Here is a 24,656-nt window from a genome sequence, read left to right as displayed (position 1 = left end):
TGTGCCACCCAGGCGCCCCGAGAAAGGATAGTTTTTATCAAATGATGCTGGGACAGTCAGACATTCATATATAAAAAAAGTGAACCTTGATTCATACTTCACATCGTATAAAGCAATTAACTTGAAATGGATCATAGACCTAAATGTAAAGCCTAAAACTATAAAACTTTTAAAAGAAAACATAAGAAAAAATTTGTGGCCTGCGGTGGGGCAAAGATTTCCTAGCAAGAACACAAACCATGAGTTAAAAAAAAAAAAAGATAAAGTGACATCATCAAAATTTACAGTTTCTGTTCTTTGGGTCACCTGGCTGGCTCAGTCTGCAGAGCATGCGTGAGTCTTAATCTCGGGGTTGTGAATTTGAGCCGTACGTTGGGTGTAGAGATTACTTAAATAAAACTTTTAAAAATAAATAAAATAAAATTTCTGTTCTTTAAAAACCACTGAAAGAAAATGATGCAACAGCTGTAGACTGTGAAAAGATAGTTGCAAAACACATAACCGGGGGCTTGTGTGCAGAATATGCAAAGAACTCTCAAAACTCAACAAATAAGAAAATAACCTGTTCAAGAATGAAGTGAAACTATTCTGTATGATTCTGTAATGGTGGATACACGTCATAATCTATAGATCGTACAACACAAAGGACGAACTCTAACATAAACTGTAGACTTTGGGTGATGATGTGTCAATGTCGGTTCATGAGTTGAACAAATGTACCACTTTGGTGAGGTGCTTTGACGGTGGCGGTGGTGAATATGTGTGGGGGCAGGAGGTATATGGGGACACTACTTTCTGCCCAATTTTTCTGAGTCTAAAAAGCAAGTCTTTTTTTTTTTTTTTAAAGGACAAAATATCCGAACAAGCTTCAATGGAGAATAAATAGGGATGGCAAATAGGCACATGAAAAGCTACACAGTACCATTAGTTAGTAGGGAAATGCAAATTAAAATATTGCTATACACTTGTTAGAATGATTTTTTTTTTTTTTTGGAAGCTGGCAATACCAGTGCTAACAGGGATGTGGAGCGTGTGGACCTCTCCTGTGTTGCTAATGGGAATGCAGAAGGACACAGCCACTTTTGAAAACAGTTGGCCGTTTCTTTTTTAATCACGTTAAACCTGAATTTACAACATGACCCAGGAGTTCTACTCTTAGTTGTCTACCCAAGAGAAATGAAAGCTTGTCCAAGAAAAACTTAAGCATAAATATTCATAGCAATATTTATAATGGTCCCAAACTAGAAATAACCTAAAAGTTCATCAGCTGGTAAATGGATACATAAATTATAGTGTTTCCACATAACGTAATGTGTTCAGTGATGAAAGAGAAGACACTACTGATACACCCAGTAATGTGAATGAATCTCAGGAGCATTGTGCTAAAAGGAGCCAGTCACAAGACTCATGACCATATGATTCCATTTGTATGGTATTACAGAAAGGCCAAAACTACAGATCAGTGGCTGCCTGGGGCTAGGGGTAAGGGATTAACTGCACAGGAGCCCAAGAGAACTTTTTGGGGTAATAGAAATGTTTTATATCTTAATTATCATGAGTTTCCCAACTATATACCTTTGTGAATGTATATATTCTGAATCACTGAACTATACACTTAAAGTGAGTTTTACTGCATGCAACTGTACCTAAATTGTTTAAAAAAAAAAAGCAGGAAGATAATGGTATTTGAGACTGAAGTTAGGCAACAGTAGAAGGAATTCTGTTTTTTCTGCTGTGCGGTTGGTGCTCATCCACTTATGATGGATCTTTACCAATAATTGCCTGTTCCATCTTCCAGTTGGTGGAAGTTCATAACCAGCTGTACACTGAGTGGCATTTCTCATTGAGCCAGACTGAGTTTGACAGAAAAGAATGGAAGTTAATATTGGTCCAAATCAACTCTAAGAAAAAGTGGTTGAAAACCACGGAACTTTGCCATCAATGGCAACCACTTTTTTGCCAGTTACAGTGGGTTTGGGTTCTTTTCTGAGGGCAGAGGGGAGGGAGGGGCAGAAGGAGAGGGATAGAGAATCTTAAGCAGGCTCCAGGTCCGGCGCAGAGCCTAACGCAGGGCTAGATCTTACAACCCTGACTGAGATCGTGACCTGAGCCATCCAGAGTTGGACACTTAACCAGCTGAGCCACCCAGGTGCCCGGGTGGTTTGGTTTCTTTTTTTTTTTTTTTTTAAAGATTTTATTTATTTATTCGACAGAGATAGAGACAGCCAGCGAGAGAGGGAACACAAGCAGGGGGAGTGGGAGAGGAAGAAGCAGGCTCATAGCGGAAGAGCCTGATGTGGGGCTCGATCCCGGATCGCCGGGATCACGCCCTGAGCCGAAGGCAGACGCTTAACCGCTGTGCCACCCAGGCGCTCCTAGGGTGGTTTGGTTTCTTGAAGGCTCGTTTGACCCATGCGTACGTGTAAGCATGTTACTAGCCAGTGCGTTGGGAGTTAGGGGGAGGAGCTGATGTAGTTGCTACTGCTCCAGAAAGACAAATGTTAACATGGCTCAATTTGGTTGTGTTACAGGTTCAGCTTGTTGGTTTAGATGAAGAGAGTTCGGAGTTTATTTGCCGAAACACCTTTGACCATCCGTACCCCACTACAAAGCTCATGTGGATCCCCGACACAAAAGGCGTCTATCCAGACCTACTGGCGACAAGTGGCGACTATCTCCGTGTGTGGAGGGTAAGCAGGTGCTCAGTTAGCAGCCAGACCAACAGACTTTCTCTGTGGTAGTGTTACTAAGCAGCGTGGAGTCACAGAACTGACTGGGATTGGAGGCAGTGTCCTTGGAGCCCAGGAGAAGCAAATGCTAGTGGATCTGGAATGACCTCGTTGGGCTGGGCAGATTGCCTGGTAAATCTAGCCAAGATTCCTTGAAGTCCTTCTGCGGTCAGGCTACAGTCAGCCCTGGAAACTTGAGAGGCTCAGTTAACCTGATGAAATGAAGAGAACCTTCTGGGGGGTGGGGGATAATGGGGGCATGCTTGAGGCTTCTTACTCTGTCTATATCCAAGATATTTTTGAGTAAATTAAAAACAAAATACCAGGCCACTGATTCTAGTAAAGTATGTGAATGGATTGTGGAGCCTCACCTCCTCTCTTAGCTGAGCCCAGCAGCAGCGGCATCTCCTCTAGCCTGGAGGAGTAGTGCCCAGCCAGGCAGGGTACAGAGGTTCTGGTCGGGCAAGGTGAGAAGAACACTCCTCTAGGAAAATTGGGGGTGAAAATGTGGAAAAACAAAGCTGGGCAGAGGAGAAAGCTTGGAAAGAAGTAGCATTCAGGGAGTTCCTCTGGATTTTATTGCTCTATGATAAAAACGTTTTTCTCCTATGTCTACTATTTAGTAATATATTGTCTGAACAGAGCTTTTAAAGGTTTTCTGTGAAGATAAGACTGGCTGATTTTTAAAAATTATTGTTCCTTCAGGTTGGTGAAACAGAAACTCGGCTGGAATGTTTGCTAAACAATAACAAGAACTCAGATTTCTGTGCTCCTCTAACCTCCTTTGACTGGAATGAGGTGGATCCTTATCTGTTAGGTAAGGGAGCGAGGGGGTGCGTATTCCAGTTTGAAGAAGCAAAGATACATTTCCTCAGCTAGAACACTGAGCCTCAGGTCCATGCATCAGCCTAAAATGGGCCAGAGGGAAAGAGTATATCTTGTCTCTGGAGTCAGCAGAGTCTAAGGTCCTGGGGTAGGGATTGAATACTTGACTCTTGTTGGCTAACAAGTATCTGTGACAAGTCGCTTCCTGGGCTACACAGAGCAGTAGACACAAGGAGGGAAGCTTCACTCCTGTCGGCCACTGACATGCACTGGTTGTTTCCAGGTACCTCCAGCATTGATACGACTTGTACCATCTGGGGGCTGGAGACAGGGCAGGTGTTGGGGCGAGTGAATCTTGTGTCTGGTCATGTGAAGACCCAACTGATCGCGCATGACAAGGAGGTAATGATGCTGTTCCTCTTTCTGCTTTCCTCAGCTGCTTTCTGTGCCTTCAGTTCGAGGTCAGACCACCTTCTCACTGTTGTGCAAAGTATGTGGAATATCATAATGCCGATGTCTTGTTGAAATTGAAAATAGTCATGCGTCAAAATAGCAAAAAACAACACTGTTGTAAACAAACATGTTTTTTTTGGCTGATGTAAACAACTTAATCCAAATGTATAGTTTTTGTGCCAGAGATTGCTGTTTTGTAATAATGAACTCTCTTATTGGACTTGATGGGATTAAAAAATAACACTTATCTTGAAATATATTTACTTTTATGGAGGGGAGGGAAAGGGGGGAAACCAGGAAGAGGGAAAATGTCTTGGCAGACAAACCTAAATCATCATTTTTTCTCTCAACTTGTTTTATGAAATTCTAGTATGTTCCTTAATACTTTTAATACAATCTGGAATGGAATATGGTTTATTTTCATGATGATGTTTCTCCTGTGTTTATTGGAAAAGCCGAGGGGAGCTATTTGTGATTGTGTTTTGATCAAAGCATTCTGAGGAGACCTTTTGGAAACTGGTCATAAATTTTTTTCTCCCAGAGCCGCGGCATGCTCCTTGTACTCTTGATTTCCTGTGGGTTGTGTTTCCTTTTCTTTTCTCCCTTACCCTGCTCAGCGAGGAGTATTAGTACAGATAAAAAGAATGCCTTGACCTCAGGTCAGACACTTGAGGTTGTCCTCAGAATGGGAAGATGGTCACCGGGTTATCACTGTTAGTAAGGGGTTGGGTTGGTCTTTGGCTTTCTGTGCTCCTCAGGGTAAGCTCTGTTACAAGACTGTCGGCTTGGCTGCTGCTAAGCCAAGGGGCAAAGGAAGAGTTTGTCCTACAGAAAGGACCAGTAAGGAACTTCTGGAAACCTTCTTGACATCAAGTGGAACAGGTTGCTAACGTTTTAGTTCTGTGACAACCTAGTCTGCTCTTCTTTGTCAGGGTCCAACCCAGAAGACTAGAACTACTCTGAATATTTAAACTCGGGATTTAACCTAGGGCATTGCTCACACAGACAGTGGTGAAGCTGGGAAGCCACACTGGCAACAGTGAGATAATGTGGAGAATAGGAGCAGCAGGAAGCGGCTATTGCCTGTAGGCCAGAGAGGCAAAGGGAGGAGACAGGGTTCTGGAGCCTGGGGCTAGGTCTGCCTGGCAAAAGCTAAAACACAGAGGGGACACAGCCATTGCCAGAGACACTTGAGGGAACAGAGAGAGGGGATGAGAAATACCTTAGCTTCTTCCTAGGGCAAGGGCCAGGGATGGATCTTAACCAGCACCCCGGCCTTGAAGAAACAGACCTGGGAGGGTAGCTCTCAGAGAAAGAGTGATGATGCCTCCTCGACCTTTGCTTTTCCTCTGTCCGCCTCTCCGTCAAAGCGGAGACTTGTCTGGAGGCTCTTTCTTGTTGCTGCCTGCCGCAGGGCTTCGTGTGGAGGAGGGGAGTGTATATCCAGGAATTGTCACCTTCCCTTGGTTTAGGAGGAAATGTCCAGGTAGAGCAAGAGGAAGGAGCTGAGTTTGACATACTCGGCCACGTTGCCTGTGGCATCTGAGTGCTTAGCGGTGCAGCCATGGTGTCCCTGTCCCTGGGAGTTCCTGAGAGCCAGCCCATGGGGAACATATCTTGTAAACGTACCCTTGCCCTGACGTGGCTGGACAGTACTGGTCAGAGCCGTGATCTCTTCGGCTTCCTTGTGATGACTGGCCTGGTTCTCTTTTAACCACTCTTAATTCCTACTATAGAAAGAGAAGTGTAATTTCACAGTCAGCCAGAGAAAAAGGAATTTATGAGGTCAAATAGTAGTAGATGCTCCTTTGGCAATGTCCCTTAGTAGGCAAAACGTAAAGAAGGCTAGTGAGAGATGCCACTCATGTCTCCCCAGAAGTCAGCTGTTAACCATCCTTGACCCCAGGAGATCCTTGGCATTGGTTTTTTCAGTTTTTCTCTCTCTCTGCTCTGGCTCTGGCTTTGTCTCTCTCTCTTCATCCCTTTCTTTCTCTGAAGCTCTCTGTTGCTCTCTGCCTCTGTTTTCTCATAGATATTAGGGGTGTGCAATGTTTTCAGCAAGTAATACATGCAGAAAACAATGATTCAAAACCTAAATTGATTCACTTACGAATGCAAACCAACTAGGAGAAGAAATAGAGCATGTCTTAGGATAAGAGAGTGATCCTGAGCCTCTTTGTGAAGACGAGAACACCTGCGTGTCCCATGATTCAAAACTACTCTTACTTCTTTCTTGAAAATGAGTCTCAGGGCCGGGTCCCACACCAGAACCCACTTGCCTGCTATTAAGTGGCCACAGGAGAGCTGCCTCCACCTCTCAAATCAGTGGCCTTAATGTGGTCATGGATCGGTCTCTGATCACAAACAAACGAAAGCCATCAAGGCCCAGGAAATAAATATCTCAATTCTGTAGTGTAGCCGAGGACAGCCACTGGCTGACAGCATACGGAACACTTGCTCTGCCTTGTGCTTTGCTGCTCAGCAGGGTTTGTGCTCTTTGTCTTATCACAAGGGTTGGAGGAAACAGACTCAGAAAGCAGGAATGCAGGAAGAAGCCAGCCAATTTGTGTAGCAGAAAGTCACCGAGGTTAGAGGTCTCAGGCGCCAGAACTCACAGATACCGTTTGGCTTTATGGACCTCGTTCTGTGCCATGAGTGGGGGTTAGGTGAACTAGGGGTAGTAGAGTTCCCTGCTACAGGAAAAGAAGGCCACGGATCTGAGTCTGACTGAAGCTTCTTATTCACCAACAGGTCTATGATATTGCATTTAGTCGGGCTGGGGGTGGCAGGGACATGTTTGCCTCTGTGGGAGCTGATGGCTCGGTGCGGATGTTTGACCTCCGTCATCTAGAACACAGCACCATCATTTATGAAGACCCACAGCATCACCCACTGCTTCGCCTCTGCTGGAACAAGCAGGACCCTAACTACCTGGCCACCATGGCCATGGATGGAATGGAGGTGAGTACCCTGCTTTGGGCTACCGTAGGTCTGGCCAGATAGCTAGAAGAGTGGTTCTTGGCTGGTGGCAGTTTTCTCTCCAGTGGAGTTTTGGAAATATCTGGGAATATTTTGGATTGCCCCAACTTGGGGGCAGGTGGCGGTGCTACGGGTATCTCGTGGGCAGATGCTAGGGGAACTGCTAAACATCCTGCAGTGTAGACAAGAGTGCCCCCCCCCCCAAGAATGATGAGACCCAAAATGTCAATAGCGCTAAGATTGAGAAAGCTTGATCTAAAACAAGGACTGTGTGTTAAGAACTTTTAATGCTTGGAGTATTGGAGTTGGATCCAAGAAAAGCAGTGTCTTAAAAGCAAACCAAATCGTATGTGCTTATGATGCTGAGTAAAGTAACAGGCAGTTTTCCTCTTCTGTGGTCTGGACAGATTCTTCAGACATGGAAATGACAACTCTTTGTAGCCTGTTACTTAATCAAAGCAGTAAAGTGTGGGTGGAAATGATGCAGTGATTAACTTTTGGGGAAGCCGGTACCTCAAACTTCTTACATTTCAAATTCTGCTTTGGGGGTTGTAGGGAGAGGCCTCTCGTTCTGTCCAGCTGAGCATGCGCAGAATTCTTAGTGCACGCACCGAGTAGGACTTGGTGGATTATCCAAACTCCTGTTACCTACTCGTCCTCCCCTTCCTTATCAGTCTGAAGGCCCCTTGTTGCTTAAGAAACAGACTATAAACTGCCTATATCTTTGTTTTCTTTTTCCTCAGTCCTACAGCTGCTTTTGGGACCAAGACCCTCTGCCTCTAATGGTCTTTAAATCCACAAATGAACACATTATGCTTTAGAATTATTTTGTCTTGTGTAATGTCTTGTTTGTTTTCCTGTTACACCCTGAAGTTCCTGAGCCGTTCACTTGTTATTTCTGCAGGTAGTGATTCTGGATGTCCGAGTTCCCTGCACACCTGTCGCCAGGTTGAACAACCACCGAGCGTGTGTCAATGGCATTGCTTGGGCCCCACACTCATCCTGCCACATCTGTACTGCAGGTAATCATGCAGGTGGGGTGTGGGGAGGCGCCACGGGGAGGGCGAGGGGAGGAGATCTTCCTCTTGTCTCCTTAGAACTGTAATCCTTACTATTTCCTAAGGGCGGTTGGAGAGATTTAACAAAGTAACTCAATTGAGAGCCTCCCTCCACTTGTGAAGTTGAAGTAGCCCAAATTTCCAGATGATCTTGTATCCTCAGTGACAGCAGAGCTGTCTGTTTACGTATCAGTTATAGGCTGTGCCTCCCTGAAATCTAGGTTGGCCCAGAGGACTCAGATCCAGGACTGTGGAAAAGCGGGGTAATCTCTCTTAGATGGAACAGAATGTTTGGGAATGGCCAAGGTTGACACTCCCTGGGAAGACAGAATGACCTTGTAGGAGTCTCTGGATGTGTCGAAGGCCCTGCGTGGCTCGATCACTGGTGTGTTCCCACCTCACCATTTGCCAGACCAAAAAGAGTACCCCTTAAAAATATGCTGGCTGTCAGTGTGTTTTTATTCTAGGAATTATATAAGTCTGTTATTAAAAATTAAAATAATACTGAGGTATATAAAATAGGAAGGTGAAAGTCACCTTTCTCTGTCCTGTGTCTGCCTCCGTCCCCCTCTCCGTAGGTGACCTCTGACAACAGTCAGTGTGTCTCCTTCGAGACCTTTTTATGTGGGTACATGTCTACACATACCCCCCAATACAAATGTCTGCCCCTTTATTTTACACAGATGAGATTCCACTCTCACCCCATCATGTTCTGTTTCTTATCTTTTTCATTTTCGGTGCTTTAGGTTTCTTTCTAACATACTTTTTCCTCTCCTCGCTAATCAGTAGCATCCTCATTTCCTTGTTCATTATGAAGCCAAAGGAGCAGAGTAGTTTGGTGGTTTTGTGCTATTTTAGTATTTATTTGAAAGGCATGAAACTTTTCCTGTTTTTGGTCCTCTGCTCATGCCTGTATGTCACTGAAGAGCAGTTAGGGGCCTTCTGCCTGCCTTTGCACCTCAGGTTGTGGTCTGACTCCTTCACGATTGCCTTCTTTTTTCCCCCAGGGGTGTAGACAGGGAAGGGGGAGAAGGGAGAAAGAATGGTGTGGTCCCTTGTTCATGGAGAACGGTACCAGCGCCTCCCAGTAGAAGCCCATCCTCGGCTCCTGACAGCTGCCTTTGCCCAGCTCGCTGCTGTGTGTGTTGTACCCGTCTCGAGTCCCTGCAGTTGAAGGAGCTGGGGTTGAATAATGTTCTTGGTTGAGAGTGGCACTGAGGAGAAGGAACTTAGTGCTCTAGACGTGCTGAGTGTTGCAGACAGCTCCCCAGAGCCCCTGACAGAGCTTGTCCCTGTCAAGCAAGATGCACCTCGCCTGAGTTATATGGCCGTGGCGGGAGGCTAGTGTTGCCCACATGAGCCTGGCCTGTTAGGCTCCTCAGATCTCTTATGTATCAGAGACAGGTTTTCACATTAGGTTGGGCTGGTAGGATCAGGGGACACTGTGGTATTGAAGGTCATTGCCTTTTTATTTTTTCCCCCTAAATCAAGAACTTATTGTTTTGATTATAAAAGTAAATGACCACATTACAGATCACTTACCAACTAGAAACAAGTAAACATAACTCACAACTTAGCCATCCTCATAGTACCACTGTTCTCGTTTTGATATATTTTCTTCCAGTCCTTTTTCGTGTGCTTATGTATTTTTTTAAGGTGATTACTTCTTTCTGATATTTCCCAGGGCAAATAAGGTAGCTTTTCTAGGGAAAATTGTTTTTAATAGCACATGTCCACTCAGCACTTCGTCTCATCTGTGTAACACCTCATCCAAGTATAAAGGTTCATAATCCCATTAAGCTGAATCATCAGAGAGGGATCTTTAATCACTCAAGTACTTTAACTGGCTGCAAATGACATGTTTGGGGATCATTTTTATATCCCATCGTCCTTTCCTGATGCCTGCCCCAGGTAAGAGGTGCCCGTCTAGGTCCCGTTGTACCGTCCTAGCTCTGCCACAGTGCCTGGGGCCCTGGGACACATAGTGGCCTCACTCTGAGTGCTCTGCCATTCACTGGCTGCATAGCTCTGTGGCTTGGGGCAAGTGCCTGAACATTTTCTGAGTCTCAGTTTCTTCATCTATAAAATGGGGGCTTGAAATAAAACCTCCCTCGCTGGGATCTTGGTGAGCAAATGCTTTGTAAACTGTGATCCCTGCACCCGCCCCAAATGCGGGAACCATTTTCCTCCTCGCCTGAGTTGTGACCTTGCTGCTGGCTTTCTCTGTCACTAGCGGATGATCACCAGGCTCTCATCTGGGACATCCAGCAAATGCCCCGGGCCATCGAGGACCCTATCCTGGCCTACACAGCTGAAGGGGAGATCAACAACGTGCAGTGGGCGTCGACTCAGCCCGACTGGATTGCCATCTGCTACAACAACTGCCTGGAGATCCTCAGAGTGTAGCGTTGGCAGCGCCTTGCCCACGAGGCGGGGGCTTGTGTGTTTCCTGCCTCTGCCCCATCCCCAAAGTAAGAAGAAACGTGTTTCTGGTGGCCAGTATGTCTCTCATTGCTTTGCACCACTGTTACCAGAAGCTGCTCTAGGAGTTCTGGCCAGTCGTCCCATCGCTGCCTGTGCCAGACTCAGTGCTGTGTGGCGCCTCCTCAGCCCAGGGCTGAGTTTTAAGATTTTCTCTCCTTTTCTCTTCTCCTTTGGTTCCTCCATTAAAATTTTCTGTATATTTGTTTGTCAGCTGTTGTGTTAATGAGCATTGCAGGCACTGGCTATGTTTGTATTCATCTGCCCCAGATGTCTCTTATCTGTCTGCTGCCCAAGGCGGCGATCTGTGTCTGTGTCATGTTAGCACTTATGAGGGAACAAATACCAATTTGGAGTTGTCTTTCCTCCTATTATCAATGTCTTTAACAAATTTCAACTTTGTATATTTTTTACCTATCAGGCTAATTTTTTTACGAAAAGAATTTTACTCTTCCTGGTTTCTTCCTTTGTTTCATAGTCCACCCCATTAGCACTTCCTCTCTTCCCTCAGTGCCTGGATCTAGCACTCGGCCCTTGACCCCATGAGCAGTTTGCCTTCTTGAATCACTGCCTGAGTGCAACGTACCTGACCAGGAGTCCCAAACCGCCTCGGTGCTCTGAAGCCGGCCAGTTCTCTCACCTTTTCTCAGCCCGGCTCTTCTTGAGGGCCTTCTGGGCTCCAAACAGACAGGTGAAGCCTTCTGTTACTTCCCAAAGTACCTCTGTCCAACCCCGCTGGGACCTACTGGCAATGTGTTAGAGCTGAGAGAGACAGCGTGTCTGACTTGAAGGGAATGGTTTCAGAAAAGCTGAGCTTAGAGTGAATTTCCAGTACGTAGTTTCCGAGTCAGTGTTTCCCTCCAGATGTAAGTCCCAGGCCATTTTCTTTCACGTCCTGAATGATAGGCAAGCACAATCTGTAATCTGAACTTTAGTATCTCGATTCGGTTGGTTTACTGTTGGTTGGCCACTCTGAGTGAGAGAGTCCTGCTTGAGAGGCACATAGTCTATGTCTCTAATCCTGAACAAGAGCTCCTTTAGAGTGTGGGGGACTGTCAGCTCCTGGAAGGAGTGGACTAATAGGCTGTGATAATCCCAGGCCATCAAGTAAATATAGACAGCCTCAGGGCCAGCCAGTTAATGCGCACCTGTCAACCCTCCAAGCCACCCCCCAACCCCGCCGCCATTAGGTGCTGAGCAGTATTGGACTTGCAGGCTGCAATGTCTGTTTCCGTTACGTGATTGAGTTTCACGGAGGGGCTTGTGTGTGAATCCAGTGGTAGATGAGTCTTCGGACAGGCAGCGTTGGGGACATGCTCAGAGTCTCGGGGGACTTTGGTCTAGCGTGTTCTGTCATAGGTTTTTGAGCCCCTCTGAGTTGCGCAGCTGTTGAGTAGGAGAGTAGCAGACCTTAAGGCTGGTGGTTTTGTCCACTTGGGTTCTCACCTGCTCTTAAGAAACAAAATAGTTATGTTCTCCTGGGTCCTTAAACTCTGTGGTTGAGTCTCGTTTTCCAAAGCAGATGTGTGTTTATCTCCAAAGTCACAGCTCTTTGCTTTACTACACAGGTCCAAAGAAAAAGGCTCTTTTCTTAGCGTATTACCCCTTCTGCTTTTTTACTTTCTTATTCTGATTTTGAGGCTCTTTAGCTGGCCATCCACTTGAGGTTGACTTTCTTGCATTTACTACCAGATTTGCACTGTCATTCCGTGGTGTGAAGTGAGCAGTTCTTGGTCGGAGCCCTCCTCTGCTTGTAATTGTGTTTGCTGGTTCCAGGGTCCTTAAGGGTAGCAAGTCTAAGTTGATGGTTGCTTGCTCTAGGAGGCCATCAGGTCCTTCCCCTGGAAAACGGTCTGAGTTGGAGGTCAGAGTGGTAGGAGGGGCTGGTCCTCCTGGGGCAGGGTTTAACTGCACTGAGTTCTAAGTTAAGATTCCTTTCCTGATCTGCACTTAAATGTGGTCTGCATGGTGAGAAGATTTGTCAACTGGAAGTGGAAAACAATCAGGGGAAAAAATTAGTCTGTAGTAATTAGAATATATTTGCATAAAGTTGCTATTACTCTGTAAACCAACAACTTTTGGTGGGTTTTATTCCTTGCCCTGCGGGCTCCCAGACCTTTCACCCCTCCTTAGGTCCTGCAGTGCAGTCCTTCTCCTCCTGGCATCCACCTGGGGCCCAGATGAGACTCCCCAGTCTCCCTGAGCAAACACACACAGAGTTGCTGAGATGCCGGTATTTTGAAGTCCCAGCTCCCTTACCCTCCATTTACACCACAGGCCAGGTGGCCTCATGGCTCAGGAGTGGATTTGTGTGGTCTCAAGACTGAGAAAGCCTCTTAGCCAGGCATTCTCCGGGAAGCAGAGATCTGTTGTATTTTCAAAAGCAAGTGTCTGTTTAATTTGTTTAGGTTTTCAAATTGCCACCAGAGAAAACAGGCGGGAGGCTCTGGATCTGTTCTCCTTGTGAGTGAGAAGAGCGGTGGCCAGGACTTCCTTGGAAAGGCCACAGGGCAGCATGTCTGGGCTCTGGCTCTCCTGGCGGTGGCCCTTCTGTGTGCTCCTGCCCCGGGACTGAAGCTGACTTTGTTTTCCTTGTCTGCTCTGAGGGGACGGAGAGGTGCTGAATAAATTCGGCTTCAGGTTCCACATCAGATAGTTGGTGAATGAGTACAAGTCCTTCAGGGGCTTGAGTGTTTACCCCAAGAAGAGTGGGAACCCTCTCCTTCTAGGGAGGAATGAAGCTCAAGTCGAGGACTTGAAGAGGGAAGATATTTGATCACTGGGTGAGAATTTCTTATCAGAACCAGGATCAGCTCTTAAGAACCATTTAAGATTTTGGGGAAAAACAAAAACAAAAACAAAAAATTGAGACTCCTACAGGGTTTTGATGATAGTTTTGGCTGAAATTTTCAGAGGAGATTTGAGATGCAGGAGGAAGTCTATGGTAAGTGTTTCTTTAGATCAAGGGAGAAAAAATATTAGAGGGCATGAAAGGTCTGGGGTGGCCATGGAATGAGGCTGTGCCCGCAGCTTGTGTCAGCCTTTTTGGACCATCCGTCAGGTGTCTGTGACACTGGCTAACTGTGGGGACAGGATGCCAGCTTGGGCAGAGGAGCCCCTTCCTGCAGCACTGCAGCCGTAGGTGGTGTTTGGTGGCAATGGTCCGCAGGTGCTGGGAGTCCGTAGCCATTCCTGATCATGGCTCTTGGTTGCAGGTTTGTACGGAGCAGAGGAAGCAGAGGTTGTAAACAGTCCTGCTGATTTTCCTCCCCTCCCTTTTCTTTTCTCTTCCTCTGGCCTTGCCCCCATAGAACTTTCTCCCTGCTGCAGCCTGGGCCTCAAGTCTGAGGTGGTAAGGACAGGTGGGAGCTGTAGGGTTTACCACACATGGGAGGACCATCCCCAGTATGAGAATGTGGCAGCTTCTTTGCTTGCCTGGCTTGGAGTAAGGGAGACCATTCAAGTAGACGCCTCTCTCAAAGCAGACGCTTCCCTTTACTCTCTGCACTCCAAATGAGGAAGGAAGGTCATGCCTGGCACTTAAGTTGGGATTTCCCAGGGAGGAGAGCTGGGCTGAGCATCACTGTGAGCCCTGGGTGAGGCTCTCCGTACTGGCTGGGCCAGCTGCCCAGTGTCTCCTGTTGCAGAGCCTTGCCTGCTTCTCCCACCTGCACCCTCTTCTCCCACGATTGTCTTGCTGCTGGCTCTCAGAGTCAAAGGTGTGGCCTCACAGTGCGGGCCCGGTCCTCTCAGGCTGCTTTGTGGGTAATACTTTTTAAGTATGGAAACATGCAGGTGCCTTCCCAAAGAGGCTTGGACTGGTGTATCAAACCAGAAACAAATAAGCTAGTGAAAGTATGAACTCAAGAAGGACGATGTTGGCAGTCTGTGTAACAGCTAGAAAACTTACAAGGCCCCACCTATAGGACAACCCAGTGGCTATGGACTTGGGATGTCTGCCGTTAGAGAGCAGTGCTCTCACCTGGGATTGGTTGTGGTAAGCCAGTGTGCAGCGAGACTTGTTGAGCTAAAGCTTTGACTTGCTTGAGTTGAGTATGAATCACTTGCTTTGGTTCCTGTGTATTTTATGACCCTGTCAGTGACCCCCGCCCCCGAGTGTGAACTTGTAGCATGATTGTACAAACCTCTGTGTAGAAAACGGAGATTCCTTGTTTTCAGAGATGTTAAGCTCTAGCCAATCAATTTCTGTCCCCTCTAGCCTAGTACGTCTGAACTTCATTTCTTGTTATATACTTAAACTTTTCCTCTATACTCTAGGTTTTGTGACCTCCCATGGTCAGGTGGAGAGGAAGCTGCCCCCTTGCAGAACTGTACTATCACCCATTTTTCTTTTTAAAATATTATTATCACAGGACTGATTGTACACAGGGCTTGTAATAAAATGTTAACACTGTGCTGTGAAACCGCAATGGTAAATCTCCATTGAAGGCGACTTCAAAGGCACCTGAAAGTGGAGTGTTACATCTATGACTTTATTTCTTGCTTCCTGAGTATATTAAACCTAATTTTCACCCTTTCATTCTGTTTCAGCCTCCTGTATAAGAAGTACCGTATTTTCTGCCCATCATACTTTGTAATAAAACTTGAACATGTATAGATTGACTGAATTTCTTCTTGTGATGAATTCAGTTCTTCCCATTCTGCCACTGTGGTCATGTTCCAGAGACACCGGCTGGGGGATGAGAGTCCACCCCAGTGCATCACACTATCCTACAGCCTGAGTCATCCCTTTTAATAAAACACAGAGCACATACTCTGTGCCAGGGGCTGTGACCCTCAGGTTGCTTGCAGTCTCCCAGATAAACACTTCCTGGCAGTGTTGTACAATACGGGTGTGTTGAGGCTTACTGGTTGCCCTGAGGATGAGTTGATCCCCTGCACCTGGGTAGGAGCCTGAGGAAGTCAGGGAAAACTTCACAAGACAAGGGATGTTTGAACTGAGTTTTGAAGGCTGAGTAGGAGGTCTCTGGGAATAGGGAAAGATATTTAAAGCAGAGGGAACATTCGTGTACAACACTATAGAGGCAAGAGAAATATGGCCATATTCAGAGAATTGTAAGTGGATGTGGGGTTTTGAATGGGGAATGTGGCTAGAGAGGTAAGCAGAAGCCGGATCAGGCAGAGTCTTCTGTGCGTTGCAGAACGTTTAGACCTTAACGCCTGTATGAGACTTTGGAAAACTCGCGTAGAGGGAAGTCCTGCTCAGAACTGCACCTTAGGGGGCAGTGAAGAAAATGCCTGAGTAGGGGGTGAAACAGGGAGTCAGTTCACCGACTGTAACAGTCAGGATGAGAAAAAGTAAAAGCCTGAACTAAAGCAGGGGCAGCAGGGAAGGAGGGCACAGGGCATAACTGAAGAGATTTAAAAGACAGGGTAATCAGGATGCATTGAAGTACTGGCTCTGAAGGATGACAAGTGATAACTCCCAGACCCTGTGGGTTTGGACACCAGGTTCCGATGGCTGGCTGGGGTTTCCAAGTCCAAGCCAGTTTCCTCAGCCTACGCCCGAACATGGTAAGATGGAGGAGTGGCTGTCCCCACTGCTGTGTAAATGCTCCAAGTCCTGGTTGAATACTCCCTCCATTTATTTTTATTTTCATTCTGGGCTCACATTTAATCATTTCAAGGGAAGAGAAGAAGGGCAAATGGTGATTGATTCCATGAGCCAGTATTTGGCAAGGAACTGGCATCGTGTCAGAGGCATTGAGGTGGGGGCAGCAGTGGGTCTGGAGAATGGGGGGGCGCCTGGCTGGCTCAGTCAGTAGAGCACGTGACCCTTAATCTCAGGGCTGTGAGTTCAAGCCCCATGGTGTGGAGCCTACTTAAAAAACAAACAAAAAACTAAGAGTTTAGACTATGTGGCAAAATGAGCACCTGCTGGCTCTGTTAGAACTGTGCTGTACAGTCTGACAACATGTATTGTATGGGAGATTCCTGCTCTTTGGTTTTTAAGGGGAGCTCCAGGAGAGTCATACCGGCAATTTTCATCTCACTAGCCTGGGCTAAGCTGCAGTAACAAACCCCCACATCGCAGAGACTGAACACAACAAAATTTTACTATTTGCTTATGTGAAGTCCTTTGGAGGTCGGTCAGCTACCTCATCCAGAACTTGTGGACTCCAAGGTTGCTTAGAAGGGGAAAATATGTTAGGAATAGTCCTGCCTGTATCTGCCAAATTCAGTCACATGATTCCAGCCTAACTGCAAGGATGTTTAAGAAAGATAGTCTGCCTGTACACCTAGGAAGAGGAAATAAAGTGGCGGATAAATAGTTCTATCTCTGCCACACCATCATATTAGCAACCAATGTTAATGATTTCTGTGATCCTGAAAACCAGGCTTTAGAGATGGCTCAGTCATCCGTGAATTTATCTTGAGTATTAGCTCAGACCGAGAAGGTAATTCTGTCCTGCCGTTCATCACAGATAAATAGATACATAAAACCAGCTGCAAAGTTAACAGGAAACAATATTTCTCCCAAGCACACCTGCAACTTAAAAGTGTCATAGTTCCCTTCTCTGAGTGACTTCTTTTTAAAAATTCACTTAGGAACTTTGTTCTGTAAAATCAGGGACTGTCAGAAAGTTTGCTGTTTGAAATTCTATCAGTGAGAATGAAGACTTACAGTCTTGCTTGGAGAATCTAAATCACTCCGACAGAGAAGCAGCCTTGATTTCCAACCCATGTATAGAATTTCAGAGCAGGTGTTTCTGAACACGGCATTCCCCATTTAGCTTTGTAGTTTCCACGGAAACTGAACTCGGACTGCCTAGCAGTGCAGAGCTGATGTTGACCCACTTCTCATACAGCTCTGTGTTCCGTTGAGCCTATCAAACTCTATTTCACTGAAGTTTCACCTAACTTCCACCTTTCCTCACAATCGTATAATAATTATCTTTTCCTCTGCTTGGTGAGACACCCCACCATCCCTCTGCTGTGGAGTTTTCCCTGTTGCACTGAGTCCGTAGCCTGACTTTGTTGAACTACAGGTTTGCCCTTGGTAGACTTTAGGCTGGGCCAGGGCAATCTCAGACTTTACTTTGGCCTTCATGCTTATTTGTGATTATAAATTCCCTTAATTTCCTTTTTGCTATTCAAAGTGACATATTAAACTATATTTTTAAATGACAAAAAAGTAATACCATATATGAATGCTAGTAAGTATGTGAAAAGATCTTTGACATCATTAGTCATGAGGGAAATACAAATCAAAAGCACAATAAGATATCACTTTATACCCACTAGGGTGGCAACAGCTATAGTAAAAAAGAGATGATAAATGTTGACAAGGATGTGGAGAAAAGTGGAAACCTCATACATTGCTGGTGGGAACGTAAAATAATGCAACTGTGTTGCAAAACAGTCTGGCAGTTCCTTAAAAGATTAAACCAAGTTACTACACAACCCATCAATTCCACTCCTAGGTATATACCCAAAAGAAACAAACAAATGTCTATACGAAAACTTGTATACAAATGTTCATGACAATATTATAATAGAAGATGGCAACAACCCAAATGTTCATCAACTGATGAATGGATAAATAAAATGTTGTATATTCATACAATGGAATATGATTTGGCAATAAAAAAGGAATGAAGTACTGATACGTGCTACATCAATGAACCCTGAAAACATCATGCTAAGTGAAAGAAGCCAGTCACAAAGGACCACATATGATTCTATTCATGTGAAATGTCCAGAATAGGCAAACCCATAGAGGAAGAAGTAAATTGGTGATATCCCAGGACTGAAAAAATTGGGGGAAAATGGGGAATGACTGCTAATGGATACATGGTTTCTTTCTGGGGTGACTAAAACGTAAAATTTATTATGGTGATGGTAACACAAATCTGTGAATACATATACTAAAAACCATTATACACTTTAAATTGGTGATGTATGACGTGAATTGTTTCAATAAAGCTGTTATTTAAAAAAACAAAAAACAAGAACTATGCTGGACACAGTGGTCCTGTCCTGCTCTCAAAGAATTTCATATTGTGGCGGAGACAAACATTTTTAGGTAAGTGCTAAGGTACAGGGGAATATGAAGTGTCATGTGAGCCCAAAGGAGGGCAACTGGAGAATTAGGGGATGTTTTCCTTTGGTGGAAAATTATGTCCGAACTGAATCTTGAAGGAAAAACAAAATTTAGCCAGGTGAAGTGAAGTGGAACAAGGATCAGCAAAGACCCAGGTTTGTGCTGAAGACAGGAAATGGGGAAAGTACTAGGAGCAATCTGATGTTGCTAATATGGCAAAGTACAAGGAGGAGAGTGCCGAGCCCATCACAGAGTAGCTTGGATAATAAGCAACAACAATAATACATTCCTAAGTGAACTATTAGTTTAAGCTAAAAATTTCAGTTGGACTCTAAAAGTCGCCCCCATCTCGACCCCGGCTCTGCACAGGTGCGAGAAAGGAGCAAGTACCGTGCGACGGAACGGAGTTTTCGGGCGGTGGGGGCGGGTTTCTGGAACGGACCGGGGGAAAGGAAGTGTGCTACATTATCTAAGGCACCGCTCCCGGCTTCCGCGGGGATGTTATTGGGTCTTTTGTATCGCGGCTGCGCCGGACTGGCCTGAGCAGTTGGGTTTCTGGTGACGGGTGGCGGCGGCCGCAGGCTCGGGACCTGCTCGTTTCCTCCTCGGACGCCACGGGCTGACCTTGGCCGCCGCTCATCGGCTGTTCTTGCTGACCTAGGTCCAAGGTCGAAGCTGATGGCAGCTTGGGCCGCTGTCAACCTGAGCAGGGTCGCTGCTCGGGGCTTGCGGGGGGCGCGAGGCTCCGGGGTCCGGGCGGCTCTTCCGCCCACCCTCGCGGCCTCCCAGCCTGAGCCCATGGGCTGTACTCCGGCTCCGGGCAGGACGCTGCACCTCACCGCGGCGATTCCTGCTGGGCACAACAAGTGGTCCAAAGTCCGGCATATCAAGGGTCCCAAGGACGCCGAGAGGAGTCGCATCTTTTCCAAGCTCAGTTTGAGTATCCGCCTGGCAGTTAAAGGTAAGTCACCCGCTGCTGCGCTCTCTACGCCCACAGCTAAAGCAGGGCCCACCCCGACCCTTGGTCCTTCATATTCTTTTCTTTTCCTAATTCCCACCGTTGCCCACTTCATAAAAGCTCAGGTCACCTACCTACGTTGTATGTCTCCACTCACCTTTCCAGATGCTGAGCGTCTGCCTGCTTGGCAGGGAGTTGCTGTTAGGACAATAATGGTAAAAGTGACTTCATTCTAGTGTGTAGCTGGGTACTTCATGGAAACAGACCCTAAGAGTAAGGTCACGTGTATCTTGCCTGAAGAGACAAATCAAGCCCTCTATTCCCCTCTGGTAACACATAGGTTGTGGCAGGGGCATTGAATAAATCCATTACTTGCCCAGTCTCAGTTTGCTTCATTACAGTTTCCTAAGACATATTTTCTTGGAAGGTAAGTTTGCAACCATGTCTTTTTCAATTGTGTAGCCATGGCAAGACGGCTTTTTTGTTTTTGCATTTAGTGTAAGATACCTGTAAGAGTGGAGAAAAAAGTCCTTTAAATTCATGGACTTTGGGGTCAAGAAGACTTGGTTTCTGTCACTTACTAAATGTATGACCTTGAGTAAATGGCTTAACCTTGCTGAGTTTCAGTTTCCTTCTGTAAAACAGGGATAGTACCCACCTTCTGGTCGTTTCTGGCACATAATAGGCACTCAGTAAATACTAATTTACCCCTAGAATTCGTGCCTGATATTTCTCTTGGCTTCCTTCTAAATTCTTGATATTGAGTGAGATCAACACTCTTGAGTGTTTGTTATGTGCACTGGTGATACAGAATAATGAGGTAGAGCCCTTACCCTGAGAGACAGCATGATTACATGCTGTCATATGAGCATTTCAATAATTATACACAAAGTAGTAGAGTCAGAGCAAGAGGAAATGTTGGTACCATTTTCATCCTTACCTCTTTGTTGCAAAGTGGTGTTTGCTGAAACCTAGCAGAAAGATATCCATCCTTAAATAGTGAATTAGAAACTTCTTTTCCAAAATGCTTCTCCATATTTCATTTAAATAGTGAATAAATGTTCTAAATTAACTGAGAGCCAAGGGGTGACTTGCTGCTCTTTTGGCTGGGGGTGGGTAGAGTGGCAGAAATCCCTTCTTTCTCCCCGGCTGTAATGAGATGTGTTCACTCACTCTTTTCTCTCTATCTCAGAAGGAGGCCCCAACCCTGAGCACAACAGCAACCTGGCCAACATCTTAGAGGTGTGTCGCAGCAAGCACATGCCCAAGTCAACGATTGAGGCATCGCTGAAAATGGGGGTGTGTCTTCAGTTTGACTTCTTGTTATTGATCACAGTCCCTCCAGGGCCCATGTCTGGAAGGCTACCAGACACTCCTTAGATTATCAGAGAGATGGGTAGCATTGTGGTTGAAACCCTCAATACAGAGCCTTCTGGTGGCTCTCTGACCTTGGACAGTAGTTATGGGAGCACAATCAGGAATAGGATAAATAGAAAATGTACAGAACCAGACGGCCTAGGACTACTCAGCCAAAGTGTGAGGAAGTGCGGTAGAAAGAAGGGGGCACAATGTAGGGAATATTAGATTGAGGAAGGGTACGTTTTTCAGATATGTATGCCCTAAAGGAGAAGAGCCAGTAGAAAGGGAGACGGGGCATTAGTGATGGTGGGAGGCGCAAGGTGTAGAGTGCAGTTATGGGGATTGTCTTTGAGCCTAGGTGAGAGGACACCTCTTCCTCTGGGACAGTAGGAAGGATTTGAGAAAGTGATAAGCATCTTAATAGCTAATAATTATTTAGTGCTTACTCTAGGCCAAGCACTTTGATAAGAACTTTGTATGCATTACCTCACTGAATCCTCAAAACAACCTTAAGTGGAAACTGAGACGCAGAAAGATTAGGTGACCAAGTCACACAGAAAACGACAGACTTGAAACCAGACAGACTGTAGAACCTGTTCTCTAACCATTATACACATGCTGTCATGTGGGCTGTGGTGCAGATAAAGTGGAAGTAGAGGATTTCCCCCCACCTGGTGGCCCTTTATTTCCTTTGTGAAAGAAGAAGGAAGAAATTGTCATTTGAGAGTTCCCGGAAAGGCAGCAAGGCAGGGTACTGGGAGAGAGTGGTGAAGGTCAGATGTGTGGGCAAGCGATGAGTGGAGGCAGCATGGGAGGTCCAATGAGATTGGTCACTAGACCTTCAATGAATTGTTTGAATTTTTTGGCCATGCTGTTTTCAGTGGTTCCTATGATAGGGCCCAGGTGTGCTATTTCCTAAAGCGACACTCAGCACCCCAGGGGTAGGAGACTTTACAGGTGGGTTTCATGCCAGATGGGTGTAGGAAGATGAGTCTTGGTGGGAGCGTGGGGTGGTGTGTGTGTTAGATGTGGGATTCAGCTGGGACAGGGAGGAAATGAAACTGGGAGATAGCTCATTGATTGTTCAGGGACCAGAGAAACACTTCCTTCCCAGTAAGGGGTTGTACTTGCAATTACCTCAGAAGTTGGTCCCAAAGGGCCACCTCTCAGAGGTGGGGGATAACAATAAAGACTTGAGACCCTAAGCTGTACCCCAGAGTGCCCATCCCATGGAGTTAGTGTCCGTGTTCTGGCTGGGATGCAAGAGGTAATTGGGAAACAGGAAAATGTGCTCATGTTGTTTATTGCAGAAAACCAAGGATGTTTATTTGCTGTATGAGGGCCGAGGCCCTGGTGGCTCTTCTCTGCTCATTGAAGCATTATCTAACAGTGGCTCCAAGTGCTATTCAGACATCAGACATATCCTGAACAAGAATGGGTAGGTGTAGGTCTGGGGAGAGTGGAAGGGTATGAAGCCTTGAGGTTCCAGTTCTTTGCAAGGAAAGTACAGTTGTTCCTGGTGGCATTTCAGGTTTTAAGCATACTTCATCCTTAGCAGAATCCAAATGGGATCATTTATTCTCCCTTAATTTGTTCTGTACTAGACAGGATACGGAAGACTTGTTCATCAGGCGGAGAAGGGGCCCTTTGTCCCATTTTTCCCATCTGTAGCCATATGATGTCCAGGTCTTAAAATGTACCACCAAGACTGGAATCTTAAATGATGAGCAATGTCTTTGCATCCACTAAACTGCAATCAGGGCAGAAAGAAGGGGATGGAGATATGTTTGGATTTTTCTCTTGCCCGGTGGTAGCTGCATATTCTCCTTCAGAATATGTATGTCTATACTCCAAAGGCTGGGTGGGAAACAGTAATTAGAATGCAGTGCTATGTGGGGGCTGAGTGTCTACAGACATTCAGTCTGGCGTGTTTCCTTTCCTTTGAGGGGAATGATGGCTGATGGAGCTCGCCACTCTTTTGATAAGAAGGGGGTGGTCGTGGTTGGAGTGGAGGACAGAGAGAAGAAAGCTGTGAACCTAGAGCGTGCCCTGGAGCTGGCAATTGAAGCAGGAGCTGAAGATGTCAAGGAAACTGAAGATGAAGAGGAAAAGAACATTTTTAAAGTGAGTATGAAGCCTTGGTGTTTGGTGGACTTTCTAGAGGGTCCTAATAGATGTGTTAAGGCGTGCTTCTCTGTTTCTTCTTTCTTGCACCCTGGGGTACAAATGACATAAAGAGTTCCCATATTGCACAAATATTTATTAAGCGAATACTAGATAGGTCTCACTTTACTGAGGACTACGAGAAGGATTCAGAACTCTGAAAACCGTATCTCCGCTAGTAGGAACTTAAACGCAGTGATTCATTATAGTAGTTCCATTCAGGTTTTGCAAAGTTCTGATTGGCTTTATCCTGTTATCTCCTGGCTCCTCACCTTTTGACTTTCTTTTGTCCCTAGTTTATCTGTGATGCTTCTTCACTGCATCAAGTGAGGAAGAAGCTGGACTCCCTGGGCTTGTGTTCGGTGTCCTGTTCACTAGAATTCATCCCCAACACAAAGGTGCAGCTGGCAGACCCCGACCTGGAGCAGGCCGCCCTTCTCATCCAGGCTCTTGGCAACCATGAGGACGTGATCCAGGTCTATGACAACATTGAGTAACCAGGCTCTGTGTGCCCCCGGGGGCCTTCCTAGGCAACTGGCAGCTCATTCTGGAGCACAGGCTTCTGCAGCGACCCTGAGACTGAAGCAGATTGGAGGCCTAGCAGGTTAGGAGGCATAAAACCAAGATCTGCAGCTTTGTGGCCAAGGGAATCACTACATCTCTGTGGGGCCTCTTTGTCAGCTCTGCTCGTGTCGCAGAGCCCTCCTGGATGCAGGGTGCAGCCAGCCAGCTAATCAGACTCTGATCTTAGGAAGTTGGCCCTTGTGGGAATGGCAGGTGCCCTGAGGGCCCTTGTACTAGAAACTGCTCTTAAATAATGTTAAGTGATCTGGATTGCTACACTCCTGTTGTGTGGCTCTTGTGTTTTCCTGGGTTTTTGTCCAGCTGGGTTTTTGCTCGACTTCCTCTGAAGTCTATAGGTTTAGTTCCACTACTCCAGTCCCAGGCCCTTTTTTTTTTTGACCCAAGAAATGTAGCTCCCTTAAGGCACCACGCTGTGCTCTAATGCTGATCTGGTGACCTAAACCTGTCATCAATCATGCAAATAGTATTTGTCAAACACCTGTGTACCAGGAACTGTACTTAACCAGGAGCAAGATCCTGCTCTAAGACGTAGGACCTCAGAGGTCAGACACAGGACTGCTGTCTGCTGGAACTGCCTGGGGCAGTGTGAGCTGCTGTGCATGCATCCTTGTTCTCTTCTTGTGGCCTCTGTGCCCTCCTTCTGCTAGAGAGCTTAAGGCTCTAACCCAGTAGGAAATCAAGTGCCAATGATAAGGGACTCCCAGGCTGTGCTTCACCCAGGCCCCCATGTGTTCTGAGATTGGTCAGAGCAGACCTGTCAGCAGATTGGACTGCTGTCAGGAAAGGCTATGCCAAGCTGGCTTTGAAAGCTGCTTGGTCCCCAGAATGTCCACCCTAGCTCTTTTTCCTCTCTGCTGCCAAATGATGGGGCACTGGGAACTGAAGAGGAAATGAGAATAGAAGGAAGGGTAAAGGACTGAGTCAGAGCCTGGCCAGCTGGGAAATACAACCCTTCGTACCTTTGGCTCCTAAGGGTCACTTTTGGGTTTAGAGAGACCAGG

General features: G+C 46.2%; 2 protein-coding genes across 4 annotated transcripts in view; both read left to right on the top strand.

Moving 5' to 3' along the window:
* DCAF7 (DDB1 and CUL4 associated factor 7) overlaps positions 1-15,140 on the top strand; it is a 29,980-nt gene extending 14,840 nt beyond the window's left edge. The window contains exons 2-8 of one of the 2 annotated variants that reach the window (XR_569326.2): positions 2,532-2,690; positions 3,435-3,546; positions 3,838-3,956; positions 6,759-6,968; positions 7,891-8,008; positions 10,278-10,515; positions 15,077-15,140. Coding sequence is in view for 1 of the 2 variants with exons in the window: in XM_008693592.2 (XP_008691814.1) it covers positions 2,532-2,690; positions 3,435-3,546; positions 3,838-3,956; positions 6,759-6,968; positions 7,891-8,008; positions 10,278-10,450 (891 nt within the window). In the remaining variant the exon portion in view is untranslated. Of the gene's footprint in view, positions 1-2,531; positions 2,691-3,434; positions 3,547-3,837; positions 3,957-6,758; positions 6,969-7,890; positions 8,009-10,277 lie in introns of both variants that reach the window. The other variant, XM_008693592.2, reaches the window with a different exon arrangement.
* A 3,941-nt stretch (positions 15,141-19,081) lies between these two features.
* On the top strand, positions 19,082-23,912 carry LOC103665899 (translational activator of cytochrome c oxidase 1). Of its 2 annotated transcripts, none has more exons than XM_040640421.1 (5): positions 19,082-19,551; positions 20,741-20,790; positions 22,218-22,345; positions 22,854-23,031; positions 23,367-23,912. In XM_040640421.1, exons 1-5 carry the CDS (start codon positions 19,269-19,271, stop codon positions 23,565-23,567), a joined length of 840 nt encoding a protein of 279 aa, XP_040496355.1. In that variant the 5' UTR covers positions 19,082-19,268; the 3' UTR covers positions 23,568-23,912. The 2 variants fall into 2 exon arrangements, with proteins under 2 accessions (XP_040496355.1, XP_040496353.1); XM_040640419.1 differs by having other exon boundaries at positions 19,083-19,551; positions 20,741-20,847.
* The last annotated feature ends 744 nt before the right edge of the window (positions 23,913-24,656 follow it).

This window comes from Ursus maritimus, unplaced genomic scaffold (assembly GCF_017311325.1).
Source record: "Ursus maritimus isolate PB19 unplaced genomic scaffold, ASM1731132v1 scaffold_24, whole genome shotgun sequence".
NCBI lineage: Eukaryota > Metazoa > Chordata > Mammalia > Carnivora > Ursidae > Ursus > Ursus maritimus.
This window is presented reverse-complemented; position numbering and strand designations above follow the sequence as displayed.

Excerpts from the sequence above, each read along its gene's own strand:
- LOC103665899 (XM_040640419.1), top strand. The coding sequence starts at position 19,269 with ATGGCAGCTTGGGCCGCTGTCAACCTGAGCAGGGTCGCTGCTCGGGGC. Across the intron at positions 20,848-22,217 it reads AGGCATCGCTGAAAATGGGG|AAAACCAAGGATGTTTATTT; the intron begins GTGTGTCTTCAG and ends TGTTTATTGCAG. Across the intron at positions 22,346-22,853 it reads CATATCCTGAACAAGAATGG|GGGAATGATGGCTGATGGAG; the intron begins GTAGGTGTAGGT and ends CTTTCCTTTGAG.